The 19,383-nt window shown below is 35.2% G+C and overlaps 2 protein-coding genes across 2 annotated transcripts; one reads left to right on the top strand and one right to left on the bottom strand.

Moving 5' to 3' along the window:
• Positions 1-366: 366 nt before the first annotated feature.
• Positions 367-5,407, top strand: LOC145591069 (NADP-dependent glyceraldehyde-3-phosphate dehydrogenase-like). Its single transcript, XM_081647452.1, has 9 exons — positions 367-679; positions 787-980; positions 1,963-2,091; positions 3,261-3,380; positions 3,471-3,607; positions 3,712-3,867; positions 4,111-4,489; positions 4,853-4,969; positions 5,127-5,407. Exons 1-9 carry the CDS (start codon positions 535-537, stop codon positions 5,238-5,240), a joined length of 1,491 nt encoding a protein of 496 aa, XP_081503578.1. The 5' UTR covers positions 367-534; the 3' UTR covers positions 5,241-5,407.
• A 245-nt stretch (positions 5,408-5,652) lies between these two features.
• LOC145591068 (uncharacterized) lies at positions 5,653-18,729 on the bottom strand. Its single transcript, XM_081647451.1, has 18 exons — positions 18,190-18,729; positions 17,004-17,258; positions 16,674-16,864; positions 16,381-16,552; positions 14,825-14,962; positions 14,583-14,733; positions 13,891-14,015; positions 12,997-13,173; positions 12,305-12,415; positions 12,094-12,213; positions 11,855-12,011; positions 10,616-10,779; positions 10,390-10,476; positions 9,032-9,360; positions 7,712-7,793; positions 7,434-7,573; positions 6,749-7,022; positions 5,653-6,231 (listed from the first exon to the last, which is right to left on the bottom strand). The coding sequence occupies exons 1-18, from the start codon at positions 18,487-18,489 to the stop codon at positions 5,899-5,901; spliced, it is 3,306 nt and encodes a 1,101-aa protein (XP_081503577.1). The 5' UTR covers positions 18,490-18,729; the 3' UTR covers positions 5,653-5,898.
• Between the last annotated feature and the right edge of the window lie 654 nt (positions 18,730-19,383).

The raw sequence follows: 19,383 nt of genomic DNA, 5'->3' as shown, positions 1-19,383 counted from the left end.
TGATGTATATATTTTTTTGTTTTTCTCTGCGGATAATCCATTATGATTATTTTGAATTATGAATGAAACGGGAGGATTTAAACCTACTACCTATCATACACAGGTCACTAATTTTTTCCACTAGACCAAAACCTCATTAGTTAAGACAAGAGGTAATCATAAATTAGAAGTACATCTTGTAAAAAAAAAAAATAAGTAGTACACACTAGCAAATCCAAACCCATAAGAGTTAAGACAAGTCAAAATAGTGGATGTTATAAGTATAAAATTTTGGTAACACTTGGCACGTTTAGAACCACCTACCACATTATAGCAACCCCACAAAACCCAAAGTTGTGATCAATTTTAAAGCTCAACTTCCTACACCTTGTAAATAAGCCTTGGCCACCCATCAGCCCACAGCACCATTCTCTTCCAACTTACAACAAGCACACACCTCGTCTTTTGCTCCCCTTTTTAACACCCCAACTTTTTATTTTTTTTTCTTAGACAGAATTAAAAGAAGAAGAAGAGTTTGTGTTTTATTAATCTGCAATGGCAGGAAATGGTGTATTTGCTGAAATAATTGAAGGGGAAGTTTATAAATATTATGCTGATGGTGAATGGAAAATTTCATCTTCTGGTAAATCAGTTTCCATCATAAATCCTACCACTAGAAAGACCCAATATAAAGTCCAAGGTAATCTTTATTTTCTGTAATATTAGACCGTCTGATATAAGAATTTACGTACCTAGTTGATTAAACCGTCTGACATTTGTTTATTTATGTGTCACACACACATATAGCATGCACACAAGAAGAGGTAAATAAGGTGATGGAAGCATCCAAAGTGGCACAAAAATCATGGGCAAAGACACCTCTTTGGAAGAGAGCAGAGTTATTGCATAAAGCAGCTGCCATTTTGAAACAACATAAAATTCCAATTGCTGAATGTTTAGTCAAAGAGATTGCTAAGCCTGCTAAGGATGCTGTCACTGAAGTAATCATCTTTTTACCCCTCTTCTTTTTTCTTATTTGTACTTGGTAAACTTTGTTTAATTACTTATTAACTCTTCCAATTATGGAATTGAGATACATATTTTTTTTTTTTTTATTATTATTTTATATGACTGATGGATTTTCATGGACTTCAAAACATGGTTTATACTCCGTATATTTTTTGTTTCTTTGAATGTATACTTAGATAATTTTGAATGTTATTGAAAGGGTATATTCTTTGGCATAATAGCAAGTCATTGTCTTTCTTTCTTTTTTTTTTTTTTTTTTTTTTCTTTAACTCCTTTTTAATGTTCTTGCTATTTATATTTCTTGATTAGATTTGAGGTTAATATGAAGGGCTGAAGGCAGATTTATTGGACTGAGAAATTGTGGAGAAAAACAGGGGGAACGAATCCCTGAAAGAATAGTTTGGTGATATTCCAATGTGTATATACCGTGGATAACCTTTTAAGTATAATATATGATTAATTTAATAATAAGATTCAAATTATTTGTCTATTAGTTAACTATCATTCTTAGTTAAATATTGGGTAGACTTTTGCACGAAAGTGTCGTTGTTAAATGTTAAAATATTTCCTTAGACATCTAGGAAATGTCATATCTTCAGATGACCTTAGTGAGCAAGTCTTTGGTGACATAGCTGATGCCGTCTCACATTGATTAACGAGGAGATTTCAAAATTTTACCCCCGATAAAAGTGGTATCATTATAAATTCGTAAAAGAAAAGCTTGGTGTTACAATAAGTTATTGTGAGACTGTCTTGTATAAGATTTGACAATGTCTAAAGTCCTTAAATTTGTGTACAAAAATGGTGTAAAATCAAGTGAGATCTTCTTAGAATATAGCGAGTTAGTTTAGTTTACAAATTCTCTTTTACTTTGCATGATCAATATTTGTTTGATTTGGTTAATGTGAAGTTTTGTAATTAATGATTAGTTTCGGGTATTTTCTTGGCCAATAGGCAGTTAGGTCTGGAGATTTGGTGTCTTATTGTGCCGAAGAAGGGGTGAGAATTCTTGGAGAAGGAAAGTTCCTGGTTTCTGACAGTTTCCCTGGAAATGAGAGGACCAAGTATTGTTTAACATCCAAGGTAAATATTTTCGTACTTATCCTACGTCACTTCTCACATTTTCTGAGAGGACCAAGTATAAACTATTTCTATAATTTTGTTGATTTTGTTTTTTTTTTTTTTTTTATACTTTGTTCTATGTATTGCTTATTATATAGATGTCATAAGCTGAAAGATGTAGATAGAAACTTAATTATATGCATATCTTTATTCTTTTGCGTCTACCTTCATTTCTTGCTCTTATATACTCCCTCCATCTGGAAATAATAGCCACATATTATATATTATCTTAGCATGTCTAGAGTTCATGTGTCACAATTCTCTCGATAGTATAGGTGTTCTAGAACTGGTGGAACTACCATAAAGGGGCTCTTATTGAAATTGTGCCTTATGGTTTAATTATGATGTGTTGGGACACTGTGACTTTGTAATCGGATTGAACGAAAGAACACATACAAAATACTATCATTTTGGATATGTTTTTCCTTAAGTTGTTTGTCTACTAGTAATGTGTTATGCATGTATATGTTTACATCATTGGCTTCCTAAATTTATGGAAATGGATAGATCCAAGATACATATCCACAAGTCATTCACGGTAGGTGAAAGAGTTTAAGCCACTGGCTAATGGTCCCCTGTAAGATGTGGATAGCTAGCTATCATCTGTATATTTTTGGCCATGGTTTGAACCACTAGAATGACAATTGAGAATGACAGTTGATATTGTAGAACCAACCTGTTAATTTTTGTGAAGCATATCGCTTTTCGACCCACCTTACACCAGCACATGATTAATGAAATGGGATTACCACCTAAACTGTAAAACAGCTGATTTACTTAAATGTATTGCTGCTTTATTGTCAAATTACTCCATAAATTAGTGACAAACAATACAGAAACCTAAGCTATTTGTATTTTGACTTGATATTTATCCCAGTAATTACTGTTTGTCTGTACACATGTTTATACTCAATTTTCCTACAGAAGTATAAGCTGCTAGACTTTTAACAATAACCACAGATAATGCTATAACACCCCTAATATTGTGCATGATTGCTCGCTACATTACTCTTATCAGTAAGCATCATATAATAACTACATGTTTATCTAGTCATGAAAGTGATAGATTATTATGTCTTTGCATTGGTCGGTTATCCTTGTTCATTTCATATAGATGTGTTCATTTGCAGATTCCACTTGGGGTTGTTTTAGCAATTCCACCCTTCAACTATCCTGTCAACCTTGCTGTCTCAAAAATTGCACCTGCTCTTATTGCTGGAAATTCGCTCGTGCTAAAGCCTCCAACGCAGGTAACTAGTCTTACAGAGACTTACAGCTTCTATTTGTTTTGCAATTTGAAAAATAATGTTTTAACATTGAGAGGGTTTCTCGTATGGTAGGGTGCTGTTTCTGCACTCCACATGATCCATTGCTTTCACTTGGCTGGCTTTCCTAAAGGACTTATAAGCTGTATCACCGGAAAAGGCTCTGAAATTGGTGATTTCCTAACATTGCATCCAGGGGTCAACTGCATAAGGTGAGGGCGTATTCACTTAGCTGATTCTGAAACATTGATTAGCTTAAAATAATACTGTTTTTTGAAAGGATGTTTACTGAATAAATATGTTTTTTGGACTTCAGCTTCACTGGAGGAGACACTGGAATTGCAATTTCAAAAAAGGCTGGAATGATCCCTCTTCAGATGGAACTTGGTGGAAAAGATGCTTGCATTGTACTTGAAGATGCCGATTTGGATCTTGTTGCTGCAAACATTATAAAAGGAGGCTTCTCTTACAGGTAAAATTCTTTTCCAAGCTTGTTTATCTTACAGTTTCATAGGCTGTTGAAAGTGTATGTCGAATTACAACTACCATTAGAATCATTCTTGACTTCATAGCAAAGTGTATGACGAATTCAAACTGCTTCTTTAAACATACTCCAATAATAATATTTGCTGTTTGATATAAACTCGATCTGTCCTTTTCGTGTTTAGTTTTAGATTCATGTAACAGCTTTAATCCTTTCCTTTCTTCACTTCAGTGGCCAAAGATGCACAGCTGTTAAAGTTGTGCTAGTAATGGATTCTGTGGCTGATACTCTTGTCGAAAAAGTGAAGGCTAGAGTAGCCAAACTCACAGTCGGTCCTCCTGAGGAAAACTGTGATATAACTCCTGTTGTCACAGAGTCATCTGCAAACTTCATTGAAGGATTAGTCAAGGATGCCAAGGAGAAGGGAGCAACTTTCTGCCAAGAGTATAAAAGGGAGGGCAACCTCATTTGGCCCTTGCTATTGGACAATGTTCGGCCAGACATGAGGATTGCATGGGAGGAGCCTTTCGGCCCTGTCTTGCCAGTTATTAGGATAAACTCTATCGAAGAAGGGATCCACCATTGTAATGCTAGCAATTTCGGTCTCCAGGTATGATTAATCTCTCTAGTTTGTCCACTTATTATATAGTACTCATAACATGCAATTTTAGAATAAATATAACTAGTAGATACAATACAAATGCATGCAAAAGATCCCAGTTCTAAAATTTACAACTACGAAATTTAACGTCTGATTTACCACCAAAATCTCATGTCGCTCCATTTGGCTCTCAATTCCTCAACTATGAGTCTATGACATGAAAGTATGAAATACCCAATATAGTGGAATTAAAAACTTTCAGACACAATGATGTCTCTCAGACATGGGTGCTCTTAATGATTTTTCGCAGGGTGATATGGAACTTGTCTCTCTATTCCTCTATTGACTTAATTCATGTGATGATTGATGCAGGGATGTATTTTCACAAAAGACATAAACAAGGCAATTCTGATTAGTGATGCAATGGAGACAGGAACAGTTCAGATCAATTCTGCGCCTGCTCGTGGACCAGATCACTTCCCCTTCCAGGTAAGCTTGTGGCGACAAACTAACAAACCAAAACTGAAGATCAGCTTGCTGGCAATAAGTAGTGATTATGCATATAATTCCCTTAAGAGATGAGTCATAAACACATAATATGGAAAGTCTTTCTTTGTCTGATGCTTATGATTCTTATGTTATGCAGGGAATAAAGGACAGCGGAATTGGTTCCCAGGGGATAACCAACAGTATTAATATGATGACGAAAATTAAGAGCACTGTAATCAACTTGCCTACACCGTCCTACACAATGGGCTGATTCGTCGATTTGTGTTAACATTATGTAATGAATAAATCATTTCCCATAGATCTTATCCCTAAATTATGTTTTAGGCATGTTTTACCTTTAAGCAGAGTATGTTCTTGGAAGCTACCACTTAGCTGCTTACAGTATGAAAGATAGAACAGTCATTATTTTCCTGTTAACAGTTTCTCTTCTTAATTTCGACTATGAGCTTTGCCAATCAAAACGGGGACGAACACAGAGATGGTGTTCAGCTTACCAGTAAGGCAAGTATTGTTGAGATTATGTAATGATTTTTTTTTTTTTAATTTACAAGAGGTTGTCAAAGTGGGCATGCAAATATATGGGAAATACTGAAAACAAAGTAAAAATCCATTTGAAAAATTGTATTTGCGTGTAAAGCTACATGGGAAATACAAAATCGAAGAATAAATAACTCTGTAATCTCCCTTAAGGGATACTGACTAGTGAGTTCACATTAAATCTGTTTATCCTATATCAGAGTTCAATCTACATTTCTTCACAATAAAAAAAAAACATATATCGTGAATATGGTTATGGAATTGCAAAACTGAGGTTAAGAAGCTAGGGTTTACAATACCTTCAGAAGGCAATCAACAAATGACTGGTACCGTATACAGGACCTACCTACAAAAATTTACTGTAAAAGACACTATTGGCGATGAGAGTGCTTCCGACTACTAAAAATTGCCTCTCCCTTCTCTCTGTTCCTCCTTCGGATCATTCTGAACGCAAATGAAAGTGCTCCAATAGTAGCCATGGCATATAACACTCTATAAGGAGCCAATGCAAGGCCTGACAAGAATGAAAAATACCCAGCAAGCAGGTAGGCAAAGCTCAACTTTACTTCAAGCCCATGTACACCAGGGATGGGGTAAACGAAGAAATTAAGTTCTGGATTTGAATCACAAACACCATGAAGGATGACGCCAATGCAAAGAACTGAATCTAGAAACCAAGGAAAGCTCTGACCCATTCTTAGTCTCTGCAAACAAGAGAACTCAAAATGAAGCTTATTTTTTAGTGAAGTGTACTACAAGTAGTATTGAACTATTGATACATGAATTACATTATTGGGAGTAAAAATGATATAGTAGACTTGGATTGAGAAGTGAAGGGTTGCAGCTTTCCTAAACTTTTATGAAGTTAACTTATTATTTCCTTAGAATTTCCTTAACTAGTGAGGGTATTTTTGCTAAAGTTTTTTAATCTCAATTGAACTTATCTAAAACCATTTTTTATAAAGTTAACGGAGAATACAGCCATGATCCAAGTATACCTGGTAGGTAAGGGCATATACCCTAAACTTATTCCTTATGTTCAAAGAAAGTTATGCAAGATCTGACAGCCTTCCCACTATTTATGAATCAAGATTGATAGTGTTCATATCCAGTCATACACAGTGCTAGAACATAATTCAATTGGGTATTTTATGTGGTGAAAAAATAATAGGTAACGACAATAACCAAAGAATTCAAAGAACAAGACGTTGGGATTCATACCTGTAACCAGGCCACTAGGGAAGGAGCAAACATTAGCATCGCAAGAAAATGCAAAATTAGCATCCCATGTCTGTGGTGGAAGATTTCTAACTGTATGTTATCATAACTGTAAAGGGGTCCACCAGGAATGTTATGATTCTCTTCTAAAGGCAAACCACGTTTCGACCGACGGCTTTGTTGAGAAGCATACTGTTCCGACCGGTCATAGTCTTTATCTTTAGAGTTATATGATTCCTTTTTTTGTGTTCCTCTGCGATAGGATGCTGTCAAATAGCTGTCATTAAAAAAAAAAAATGAAAAAAATCGCTTTTTAGTATCTACATGACATTCCCCAAAGAGGGGGCGGGGGATGAGCCAGAAGAAGCATGCCACAATGCCAAGAAAGTAAGGATAACAATTCAATCATAGTAGGCCGGCCAAGTAACCAACTTCCATCATTTTGCTTAAAAAAAATCTTCACTGAGAAATAATATTAAGGTCTACATTTCAAATGATAGTAAGCTCACCACTTGGTATCTCCCAACATATAGACCATTAAATTAACAATAAATGTTGTTTTAATAAAAATCAGTGATTAGATTTTGTTTCAAAATGTTCTGACCCTGATAAATTTAGTTACACACCGGCATTTAAACTCAGGGTGATCTTTCCCATAATGACTTGATATTCAACTTGCAAGAATTACCTGCACAATGCACTATGGCAGCATAAAGAATGTGATATCAGCAGTAATGATAAGCCCAATGCTGGATGAACAAAGCACACCAAAATGGTTGCTACCAAAGCCATCATGAGTACTGGATTAGATCTAATAACTCTCACCACCTATCCACAGCAATTAGGCAAGACAAACATATTCTATTAGTAGATGAGAAAGAAAAACAGAAGGCAAGAAGATTTTTAGATGGTATGTAAGATTATATGTCAACAGAAGAGCAAGCGGTATGTGTCAAAGTCACTTACCTTAAATGAAAAGATCCTGGAAACAAGGTTGAAAAACTTTTGGAGACAAATCAAACAAAAGTTCCCTTCCCATACTTGCCACCTGCCATATAATGAGCAAGAAGACTATAATCATGACAAAATAATGATAAATGTAGTACAAATAATGATGATAGTAGTATACAGATCGAAGATAAATCAACATTACATCAGTAGTATAAACTATAAAGAGGTAGGATGACAATCAGTTACAGAAGGAAAAAAAATAATGCAAGATAAAGATTATTGACAGCTCTCTTCAGCCTTTCTAATTTTATAAAGGAAATACATAATTAGCACTCAAGTATATTCCAGTAATGTATAAGTTTGTACAGAGCCCGTATTTTTTTATTTTATACTGTCTTCACATACAATCAGGAGTTCAAGACTGCTTTGAGGTTTCAATATCTTTCACTTTCTTAAAAGACATTGCTATGCTGAGCTTCAATTTCTGCATTTGAGCATTCAGTATTTGTCTAACTTAAGTACGTATACAAAATTATGAAAGACTGCAAAGCTTGAAAAGAAATTTATAACACTTCACTTCAATTTTTTATTTTTTTTACTTGCAACACTGACTTATACACTATTCATGTACTCCAATTTGACTAGCTTTGATGATTAATACAGGAAAAATATAGTCATGTGAGATACTGTTAGATTCACCTCATTATTAAATTTTTATTACTTTTACATATTGTGGTAATCAAAGATTTTAGTGATTAAAATAATGCTTTGGCAAGCGTGATATGAAAAGTGTTGCAGGGAGAAACAAAAACAGAGGAAGCATTGTTTGTCAAGCCCTATGGTTCAGTAAATCACAGTTTCTGACAAATTTATACTTTCATTTAGAGGATAACTATGTATCAGAAACCTTTCACAAATCAGGAAATATTTTACTCTGCGGAGACAAATTGTAAATTCTAGAAATGCTCAATCCTCATGCATGAACTTGCACAGAACAAGCGCACAGAAAGTGTGAAGAGGCATTCAAGCAAAATTGGCATCAGTTGCAATCAAGCACAGCCTGCACAACTGCCATTGCATGTTCGGAGACATGTCAAGTACTAGTCAGGCACAAAAAATAGCAAGCCAGCAATATATTTTATAATTGGGAAGGAGGGAAACCATGTAGTTGTGGCATTTAAACAAGTTGTTACTTATCCAAAGCAAGGCCAAAGCAGAATGCAGTTGTTTTTTTTTTTTTTTTTTTGAAGAATGCAGTTGTGGCATGTAAACAAGTTGTTACTTGTCCAAAAAAAAAAAATAAGTGAATGAAGGAGGAAAATTGAGTCAACTGACCTTTTCCTGAAGAAAACATGAGCAACGGCACTGACATGGAAAACCAACTGTGAGACTAAAATCAGAATAATGATGAGGCCATTCGCAAACATGTAACAGGCAAGTGATACAACAAGGAAGCTTGAGACTGATGGAATGGGATGAAACCGAAGGACAGAGAGCACCAGAGGGGTCAACAGAGGCACTACAGTCACTAGGAGAAATGGGGTAAACAGCTTCATATTACACCCAACAGCAGTTAACATTGATGGTATAGGCAAATCACGCTCCCAGGCATGTGCTTGCTTCATGAGAGCAAAGAAGACTACGGCAATAGCAAGACCAACTATCTGCAACAGAAACCATATCATATAAATATGGGAAATCAACAAATCCAATACTGACTAGGCATCTTTGTTATGCTTTGAATTAAACATGCAGCTTTGATACATTATTAAAAAGAAAAGCTTAGCAAATCTTAAAACGTAGCCCACATAGGCACATCTGCCTATAAGTACAAGTTTGACAATTAATTTTTTAAGAACTGGAGTTGCACTATAATCAGGCATTCATCATTTAGATTGTATCAAAGAAATTGGGGGATCTCATAGCAGGCCACGGAAGACAGTGAATGATGTCAGCTGAGAATAGGTGATATACCATATGTTATAATATTACTCTAGATTAAGGAACCAAGCAGCTGATAAGGTTCAGTGAACCAATATCCCATACAGGCTTAATTCACAGATCACAATTATGTTTAGTGAGCAGTATGGAAACCATGTTCAATTACACAAGGCACATATATTACATATCGGTGATTTGACCGAGTCAAAAAAATAAAAGCTATTAACTCCACATTTGATATCTGCCCTCAAATATCAAAATTCTGGTGAGAAAAAAAAAACCCTACTAGAATAGTAGAATAGAATTACTTCAGAAACCTTTGCTAAAAATTTATCCTCTAATGATTTTGTGAATTAGTGATAGAATAGATAATCAAAAGTTGCCTGTTCTTGTAACATATAAATCATAGATAGTCTGTGGCCAATAAGAGAAGTTGGGGGAGTTGGATTGTTGATCTTTAGATAAGATAGATTTTCAAACCAATCGACACATTGCAATTTTCTGATAATGTTCACCATGGAACCAAGGTATGAGTAACTTTCCAGTTGTAAACACAAATTTTATCTGCAAATCCTTGCTGCCACACCAGACTTTGACACAAAAACTAAATTTCTAACAATAGAACATTTATTAAAAATTTCTTTAAAAAATCAGATCTAGAGTTAAATGAACATGCTCTTTTGGTGAGTGACACATAGCAAAACTTGAGGCAAACAATATTGATACTTAGATAATAGAGCACAACTCATCACCTTAGAGCAGTATAGAAGCAGAAATCTGCTTGCAGCAGCAGTGATAGAAACAGAAAAGCTAGCTATGTAAGCACAGTGAGGATCGACCTGTAGACAGAACCAATGGAAGTTAATGGAATAAATGAGTAGTTATGTACTCCGTACTGAATAATACTAAGCGTAGATACAATGAATATACTGATGAATGGTGATAAGTCAATAACTAGTTAAGAAAAAAATGATGTACCAGTAACAAGACAGTAGTTTTGTCTGATCCCTGGGCTGAATTCCAGAGTGCTGGTGCAGAGTCTACGATGACTGTTTCAGAATTCAGATTTGGGTATACATGAAGACCAGATGTCCTATCCCAAGCAAAGGCCACAGCTGGAAAGCATCGCATCTTGCAAAGCCCTAATGACATAGCAATAAGCAATAATAAATAAATAAATAAATAATTAAAAAAAAATTGATGCAAAGCAATTAAATAATCATGTGAAAGAGAGTGAAGACAATGTCAAAGGCCAGATGAAAAGATACTGAAATAATTAACTTCTCGGAAAAAATACGTTGATATTTTTTTTTTAACTGTTATAAGGCTCTTGCAATGCCAGCTACAAATATCACTATATCACCTTTAATATATATTCTCCTTCCATCCACAAATAATTATTTCTATTATAATGTAATTTATACCTACAATGTGATAACTAGACAGGTAGTATAATACTGGAAAGTTTACACCCTTGATGTCTCAGTAATTGTCAATTTAATGCACTTGGGTGTAGAAAGAGGAACTAGGAATACTCAGCACTATACAAGCCCAAGATATACACGACTTTTTATAATTAATTGCAACCCTAAAAGAACTAATAACAATGATATCGAACTGAGAGTTCATTATGTTACGTCTTAAAGAAGCTGAATCTTACAACAGTTAAATTCTAGCTAATTAAAATGAAATAAAAAAAAAATAAATAATAATGAAGCAAAACACATTTAGATATTTAGATCTGCAGGAAAGGCACATCAATTCTTAGAATGCTTAGCATTTCATAGCAGAAAAAACGTGTATTTTTTACATGGATAGTGAAAGCAGATTCAGCAAAGAACAAGAAAAACTTCAGCATAATTGTAAAAGTCAACTTATTTCATCCCAATTACAATACATCTTTTCAGCTTTTAAAAGAGAATACAGTGATCATCAAGTTGTCTTACTGGAGTATATGAAATTCAAGCCAAGAAGCCAGGAAGTAGGAACCCTCTAAGTTACTATCTATAGCATCTTATCATGGAATCCAAACAAAGGTTTAGGAAGAAAAACCAGAGGCTATGCTTAAACATTTTTAGCAAATCTCCAATAGTGAGTACCAGGAAACAAAAGGAATCTATAATGTATCAAGATTCCAGATTAAGATTAGCTAATTAAAATCTAAAAATATCATATGAATTTCTACTACACACAAGCAAATAGAAACTGAGCACTTACGGCTGTTTTCAACATCATCATCCTCTTGAGCTGAAAATCCTGAATTTTTTATTCCACAACCACTTGTTTTTAGAGAAATCGTGACAGGTAACAGGCCTAAACTGATGGTAAAGGAAAGATTAAGAGCTATAGGGTGATCCTCCTTGAACAATATCTCCTGCACAGTCAGTAATTTAGCATATTAAAAATTAATAATGAATGTAGATTTTTTGACAAATGCAAAATTAGAGAAAGCTTACATTACGCAAAATGGCAGACAGAAGTAATGAGAACCGAGAAAATTCCTTAACTCCCTCCCCTGGGTTGAAGAATTGTCCAACAGCCATTGAAGCTGCTGGTGGAGGTCTCCCAGATACCGTCTACATACAGAAGTTTGAGCAGATCAGTTGTAAAGTTGACATGATTGGGTAATACAGAATAAAATATGTCTAGTTAGTACTAAGACAATACCGGCCGAGGAGCAACTGAAATTGTTATGAATCTAAATCCCTGCATAGCTTCAGGCCTTAACCAAAATACAGCAGATGGAGGAGGCTGTTCTGTCTGACTCCCTGGTTCAATCTGATAGTAATGGCCATAAAAAAAAAATTCAGAGATGTCAGTATGTTTAAATTACAATGACGATTTATCAACAAGGGACCTAAATCTTTTATATACTAGCTTATTTGAATGACATAAGGATGATTTGCCTCCACATACTTCAATAAAAAATCACAATGATTACTGAAAGTAAGAAATTTCAGCATAAAACAAGTTAATGATTGAAGTCAACCATTGAGCATAAAAAATATACTAACTCCAATTCTGAATGTTCTTTTATTATGTTAAATGTATGCACACAACTAAAGCAATCAAAGATAAGGTGTTGACATAGTGAATGAGTGTAAGAAAAAACCGGGTAAATTAGGAGAGAGAGTAAAAAGGTATGTGGGTGTAAGAAAAAGGTGGATTGAGTTAAATAAGAAAAGGTGAAAATATTGTGGAGTAAGAGAGGTAACGTAGTAATAGGGGTTTGTCAAAAAAGGCATTAGTAAAACTGTCAAGAACTTTGTAAAACTGACGAAAACAGAAAGAGTTAAGGCCTTGCAGTATATTTAACCAGATAACTTTGAGGATAACACAGGGAAGTATCAGATTAGTACCTGCCTTGGTGCTGGTCCTGATGGAATTTTTGCCGTTGTTGATGTTACCTCCACTATTCTTTTGCCAAGAGGCAAGTCAGATGAAGAGTTACCCTTTTCTGGCCAGAGATGAACTCTGATCCCATGACATGGGGAAAGATTTGTAACCAACACAAAATGGCTTTTCCCATTTGAACCCTACAGACATGAATAAACTATTACAACTGATACAGAGCATACAAGAATACCAAAGAATGAATGCAAGCAGCCAAGTGGAATAACTCAAAACATTGCAATTGTTTGCAGCTATGGACTTTCAAATCAAAGTACCATAATTTTAAACTCCTAAGATTCAATTCATAGCCATGATTCCATGAACAGATTTTTAGACACTCTAAAAAGATAAAAAGAAAATTTTGATAGCAATCCTTTGATTCCTTTCCATGTTTTCAGACAAATAATCACCACATAGACGGCACTATGAAAATAGATTTATGATCTGTTTGTTTCAACTCATCTTCTCTTATTCCTCAAATTACATTTAGACAAAATTAATTCTAACACAGTGAAAGGTAACTTTTAAGTTTTGATATTATGTATTCAGACAAAAGAAGTTAGACAGAACAGAGCCTTGAAATGGATGTATAAAGTAGTGTGAGAGAAGAAATAGATAATTTTTATGGCCTCCCTTCCAAAAGAAAAAGGGGAAGAGAAGATAGTCAAAATCATTTATTGTTTGAAATTTTTAATTCAGATGATCCCCCTATATCCCGTTTTTCTACATATTTACTTCTATTGACATGTGATTTTTTTTTTAATAGATTGACATGTGAACTTTGCTTATAGCACATAAGGAAAAGAAAATAGGTAGGAAATATCTATTGTACTGATTGCTCCAAAAATTCCCAGACTAACCAGCTTCTGAATATCCAACCAACGTCTCTTTCCATCCATTGCTAAGACAGTGACTGTGGGCGTCTGAATATAAAGATCCTTCTCAAGATTGTCCATATCCCATAAAACATTTTTAGGACAAGAACCTGCGATATAAATTTTGGGCAAAGGTTAGCTCTTTAGAAAGATACCATGAGCAATGTACTTAAATATGACTTATCTTATGTGTAAATCATTTCTTCCAGTAGTCAGAGAGATAAGCCCCTTTAGTTCAACTATATGAGACTGAAAGCTCATATATTTTCCAAACTATCATTGAGCTTGCCCTTACATAGATGACATGGTAAAATATTAAATTTCTACCATACTAGCCTAACGTTATTGAGGGGGGAAAAAAAGCACAAATAGTTTTCTCTAACTACAGACAACAGAAATTCTACACAAGTTCAATGCATATTACAGTCCTAAATCTAGAAAAACATTAGCCTTTTAAGTATAGAGAAACAGCATTCCTGCTCCATCATTATTTGTCATACATCTTTACATAGAGTCATAGCATCATAGGTCGACACAAGCCCATCGTCAAAAAATTTACCAAATATGCAACTGCCTTTGTAGTACTGTACCATAAAACAAGGTGACTCGTATAATTGCAGAAAAGAATTCTTTAATTCACAAATCAGCATTTGCAGTTAGGAGTGTGATGAAAATACCAAGATAATTCCTTTCATCACCATCAATGGCCAAAACACTTTGTCGAAGGCCACCATAAAGCATCTTTGTAAAAACTCCCAATCTTTTTTGTCTATCAGTGAATGGATTTCCTGTTTCTAAATCCACCAAACTAAGAAGTGTATGTGACACCTGTATTGAAAGTAAGAAAAATCACAACTCTGAACAAAATATTTATGCTATAAAGTATAAACTCTGCTGGTGGGAGACTTCAAATCCTTACTTGGACAACAAGTTGATTGCACCATAAAATTGCCTGGTGTTCCATTGACAACCACACATTCTTCATTTCTGTACTGCTGATCATAAAGCCATGGGTGGGAGGAACAATGCCATCAAGAGTTTCTAAATTTGACCGCACCTTTAGACAGGGTAAAAGGAGTTAGAACGCACTTCACCTAGACAGCATATGCATATAGTTAAAGCACTCAGTAACCAGAGGCACTGCAAAAAAAAAGGATGAATACATACTCAGGATCCTAAGAAATGATGTTATAGGACTATCCATTGCAAGGTATGGGACTTGAGTCCCACATCGGTCATATGGGGGGTTGATGTGGGATTTATATAGGACAATGGGCTCTCCTCCCCTTGAGCTAGCTTTTGGGGTGGCTCTCCTATTATCCTATATCAATGGTATCAGAGCCAACCTCGGAGTGGTGGCCCATGGAGTTGGTGTCCTGGAAGAAACCAGCCGTGACCAAACGTGGTCGTGACCAACGAGGACATCGGTCCTTTAAAGAGCCAACCTTGGAGTGGTGGCCCACGGATTTGGTGGCCTGGATGAAGCCAGCCGTGACCAAATGTGGCCATGACCAACAAGGACATCGGTCCTTTAAGGAGGGGCGGATGTTATAGGACTATCCATCACAAGGTATGGGACTTGAGTCCCACATCGGTCATATGGGGGGTTGATGTGGGATTTATATAGGACAATGGGCTCTCCTCCCCTTGAGCTAGCTTTTGGGGTGGCTCTCCTATTGTCCTATATCAAATGAGCATCTAACCAACAAACTATAATCAGCAACTGAATACACATGTGGTCAAAAGGAATTAGTGACACAATCGCAAATTGCTAGAGTTGATCAATATTCAAAAGACTAGAAATGCTGTACAGCACAGTACCAAAATATATTACTTCTACTAGTTAGCTAATCAAATGTTTGATAAGTTGGTTATTTTATTTTAAATCAAAACGATCTGCCAATAAAATATGCTACCACTACCAAGATCTTTGTCTAGTGACTTGAAATACTACTTCGATCATTTCCAAGATGCACAGTAAAAAGGAAATTACTCCATCTCACTGTGTAGACCTCCTTACCATTTAGATAATACATCAAATTGTATATCCCAGATTCCTAGAGGATTAGTAATCAGTCTATGCATATATTACAGTGCTAATCTGAAAGCTCTCAGTATTGGTACTTTATCACTATTACTTGATTACAAAAAAAGTCAAGTTGATTGACTAATGAAACAAAGGATATAAAATACTTCATCTATTGCATTTGTCCTCTCTTAAGAGAAGGGGAGTGGTGTTTACCAAAAGGTGAGAAAACATTGCAGTCGTGTTACTCTTTATCTAAAAACAAATATTACATCAGGAAAAGATATCATGGTAGGTAATACAAAAACCATCTGACTGACACCAACTGTCACGAGGCAAGTTGGAAAATAGCTTACTACAGAAGACAGCAAAAATATAACCAAGAGAACAATTGAGATATGTCAATACCAATAGCCAAATTCAAGCTGTGAAGTAAGACATAAAGGAACCTGATAATCATTGATTCCTCCAGAAATTGAGATCACAACAACATGAGAGAGTGTAGGACGGGATGCATAACTACGAGCATGAGAACCTTGCGTATGATATCCTTCTCGCCATTTCTGATTTACGGACGAGTAGTAATAGCCCAAAGATGGCTGCAATGCCACAGGAGGTGACCTGCATCAAGTAAAGCTCATATGATTAACTTTTTGAAATGCTATACCATTCAGTGAAAGCAGCCCACTAACTCCCCAGTCCACTCCAAAAAAGGAAATAAGGAAATGAAATAGGTACTCACTGGTGCGGACTTGAAAGTGTAACAATTGTTTCAACAGCTGATTTCCGTAAATTTGGGTGAACAGTAGCAGCTCTAGCAACAAAACCACCCATGGAATGACCAACTAATATAACATTTTTAGGCAAATTTTCAGAAACAGCAGCACCTTCCTTAGTTCTAGCATAAGAAGACTCTTTATATTGATCCAATATCTGTTAGCACATCAAGCAAACAGAAGATTCTGGTAAAAGAAAAGATGGAAACTAAGAAATGCAAAAAATACAAGGGAACAAAACAAGATCGCCAATCAAAAACATGTACATAATCATAAACAATCTGATGACTCCATACCCGATGAATTGCATATACAACGTATTCTGTATGTTCTTCAAGGATCTGACCATCCATGGCAGAATGTTCACCTTCCAAATCCACAGCAAACCAGTCCAGCTTAGAAGCATATTGATTGGGTAGAGAAAACTTAGCTGCACCAATGTCCATCCCTTCCTCCTCATCCTCTGAACCCAAAGAAGCCTCTTGATAATAACTACGCTCAGGTGGCCCTGAGGTGTATGCCCAATGAGACTCTTTTGCGATTGAGCGCACCTACGAGGAGCAAAGCAACAAAAGATAAATAGAAAACTCTGAAAAAGGAATGACACCAAAGTCTACTATTCTCTGCTTTCACACACTGTGTACTTAAAACAGTTCTATAGTAGCTTCAAGTACATAGTTGGCATGAAACCTTGAAGCATTACTACTTTAGAAGTTCATAACCTTGAATCACATATATTTCCACCTCTGTATAAATTTCTGTCCCAAATCATAGTATCATACCTATCTTCTTCTTCCTAGCTCTAGGCTCTAGCTTTTAAATTTGTAAGCATAAGATCACTGAACTATTTTCATATCATCTGTCAATGCACAAGTTACAAATTTCCTCCAAAAATTCCAACCAATTGTGACAATGATTATGTTGTATTCTTGATGCAAAGTTTTTGAGACGCATACTTCCCCGGATTCCACATGGACACATAAACTCCCCGTATTAGCGCATACAGTGTCAGATTACTCCACCACTCTACACATTCTGTTCACTATGCATCAAATTTATAAACCTCATTGCTTCTTCCAAGTAACCTTAAAAATTACAGCTAATTAAAATTATATGCTAACTTTACCGCAAACACCGAATGTTGAATCCAAATAAACCAGACTCTGATTCTAGATTCAAATCCGAGTTTACATTAGGTTTATTCAGCAATCTTTTACAAATTTCGAATCCTAATCCCTAATTTTTTTGACTTCTCATTTATTTATTTATTTTCTTTTTGGATAATGCCTAAAATAATTTCTGATCAAAACCGAATAACAACCAATAATAGCAACAAAATTTTACCAAAAATACTGAAAATAACACCAGAATCCAGTAATACAAGCTAAACGAATTTATTACTATCTAAAGCAACTGCAAAAACTACCAAAAACGAAGAAATTCAAACTTAAAACTGGAATAAAATTCAAAAAAATGGAATACCTGCTTATAACTACCGCCATTGCCAGGTACAAACAACACAGGAACACCATTAAGCTGCTTAAGATGCTGATCAAAATCAATCTTCTTCCATCCTTCATGATACAAATACAATCCATACTTATTCGACGACAAATTCTTCGGCACCGAAATCGGAATATACATCGGATACATGTAAGTCATAGCACAACCATTGTGAATTGGCTTTAACAAACCGAATAATCCAATTACACTGATTATCAATGTGATTGCGATCAATCCACCGATTTTGAGCTTCGATTTTGCACTTTCCATTCCCAGCATTCTCTTGTTCTTGATCAAATCGATTGGAGTTTCAATGCATTTTGCAGCTGAAGATGAGAGATCCGAGTGTTGGATTTGACTTCAAATTGATCGATTATTGTAGTAGAATTGTGATGATCGATTGCGTTGGATTTGATGAAGGAGTTTTGCAGATCAAATGGGAGAGAGAAAGAGAGAGTTGGATGGTGGTTATGGGTATAGCTACTGCAGCTGAATTTTGTTGGAGTTTGAAATGTTTAAAATGAGGTGGCGAAGGCGAACTGAATGAGGAAGAGAAAGTGAAAGAAAAGGGGAAATTGAAGTCAAAAGTCGATTGAATTTGGGTTGACTTTAATCTTTATGCAATTATTAATTACCCACTCTTAGGATTTACGAACTACAAGTAATACAGAGTGATTTTCGTACAAAATGTTCCAAAATACTCTCTCCGTTTTTAAATATTACCTCTGTTTCATATTATTTGCAACGATTTGACATTAACTAGAGAGAAAAAATGTCTAATCGTTGCAAATAATATGAAACGGAGGTAGTACTTACTCCATTTCTCCATGTGCGAAGTTTTAGGAAAAATTGGAAAAAGTAATAAAATATGAAGGTAGTGTGACAGGTGAAAAATAAAAAATTGTAAAAAGCAAAAGTATTGGAGAAAATTGGAGGAGAGAATATGAAATTAATAAAATATGATTTAAGTTGGGTCCATTAAATTTCTAGATTCTAATGCGGGCGATGCGGTATAGCTAACCCTTTGAGAAAAATTATTATCAATGTTCTTTATGTCTTATGCCGATTTGTGTATATTTTATCAAAGCTATTTGCATATAAACAATAAATGTGTTGGATGTTGTGCAATGTTCTAAACTTTAGTTGAGCTACTTTAAAATAACGCCCACATAA

This window comes from Chenopodium album, chromosome 18, assembly GCF_948465745.1.
Source record: "Chenopodium album chromosome 18, dcCheAlbu1.1, whole genome shotgun sequence".
NCBI lineage: Eukaryota > Viridiplantae > Streptophyta > Magnoliopsida > Caryophyllales > Amaranthaceae > Chenopodium > Chenopodium album.
Note: the sequence above shows the minus strand (reverse complement) of the source record. Positions and strands in the feature narration are given on the sequence as shown.

Excerpts from the sequence above, each read along its gene's own strand:
- LOC145591069 (XM_081647452.1), top strand. The coding sequence starts at position 535 with ATGGCAGGAAATGGTGTATTTGCTGAAATAATTGAAGGGGAAGTTTAT. Across the intron at positions 4,490-4,852 it reads CTAGCAATTTCGGTCTCCAG|GGATGTATTTTCACAAAAGA; the intron begins GTATGATTAATC and ends TGATTGATGCAG. Across the intron at positions 4,970-5,126 it reads CAGATCACTTCCCCTTCCAG|GGAATAAAGGACAGCGGAAT; the intron begins GTAAGCTTGTGG and ends TATGTTATGCAG.
- LOC145591068 (XM_081647451.1), bottom strand. The coding sequence starts at position 18,489 with ATGCTGGGAATGGAAAGTGCAAAATCGAAGCTCAAAATCGGTGGATTG. Across the intron at positions 16,553-16,673 it reads ACACTTTCAAGTCCGCACCA|GTCACCTCCTGTGGCATTGC; the intron begins GTGAGTACCTAT and ends TACTTGATGCAG. Across the intron at positions 10,477-10,615 it reads AAACTACTGTCTTGTTACTG|GTCGATCCTCACTGTGCTTA; the intron begins GTACATCATTTT and ends TTCTGTCTACAG.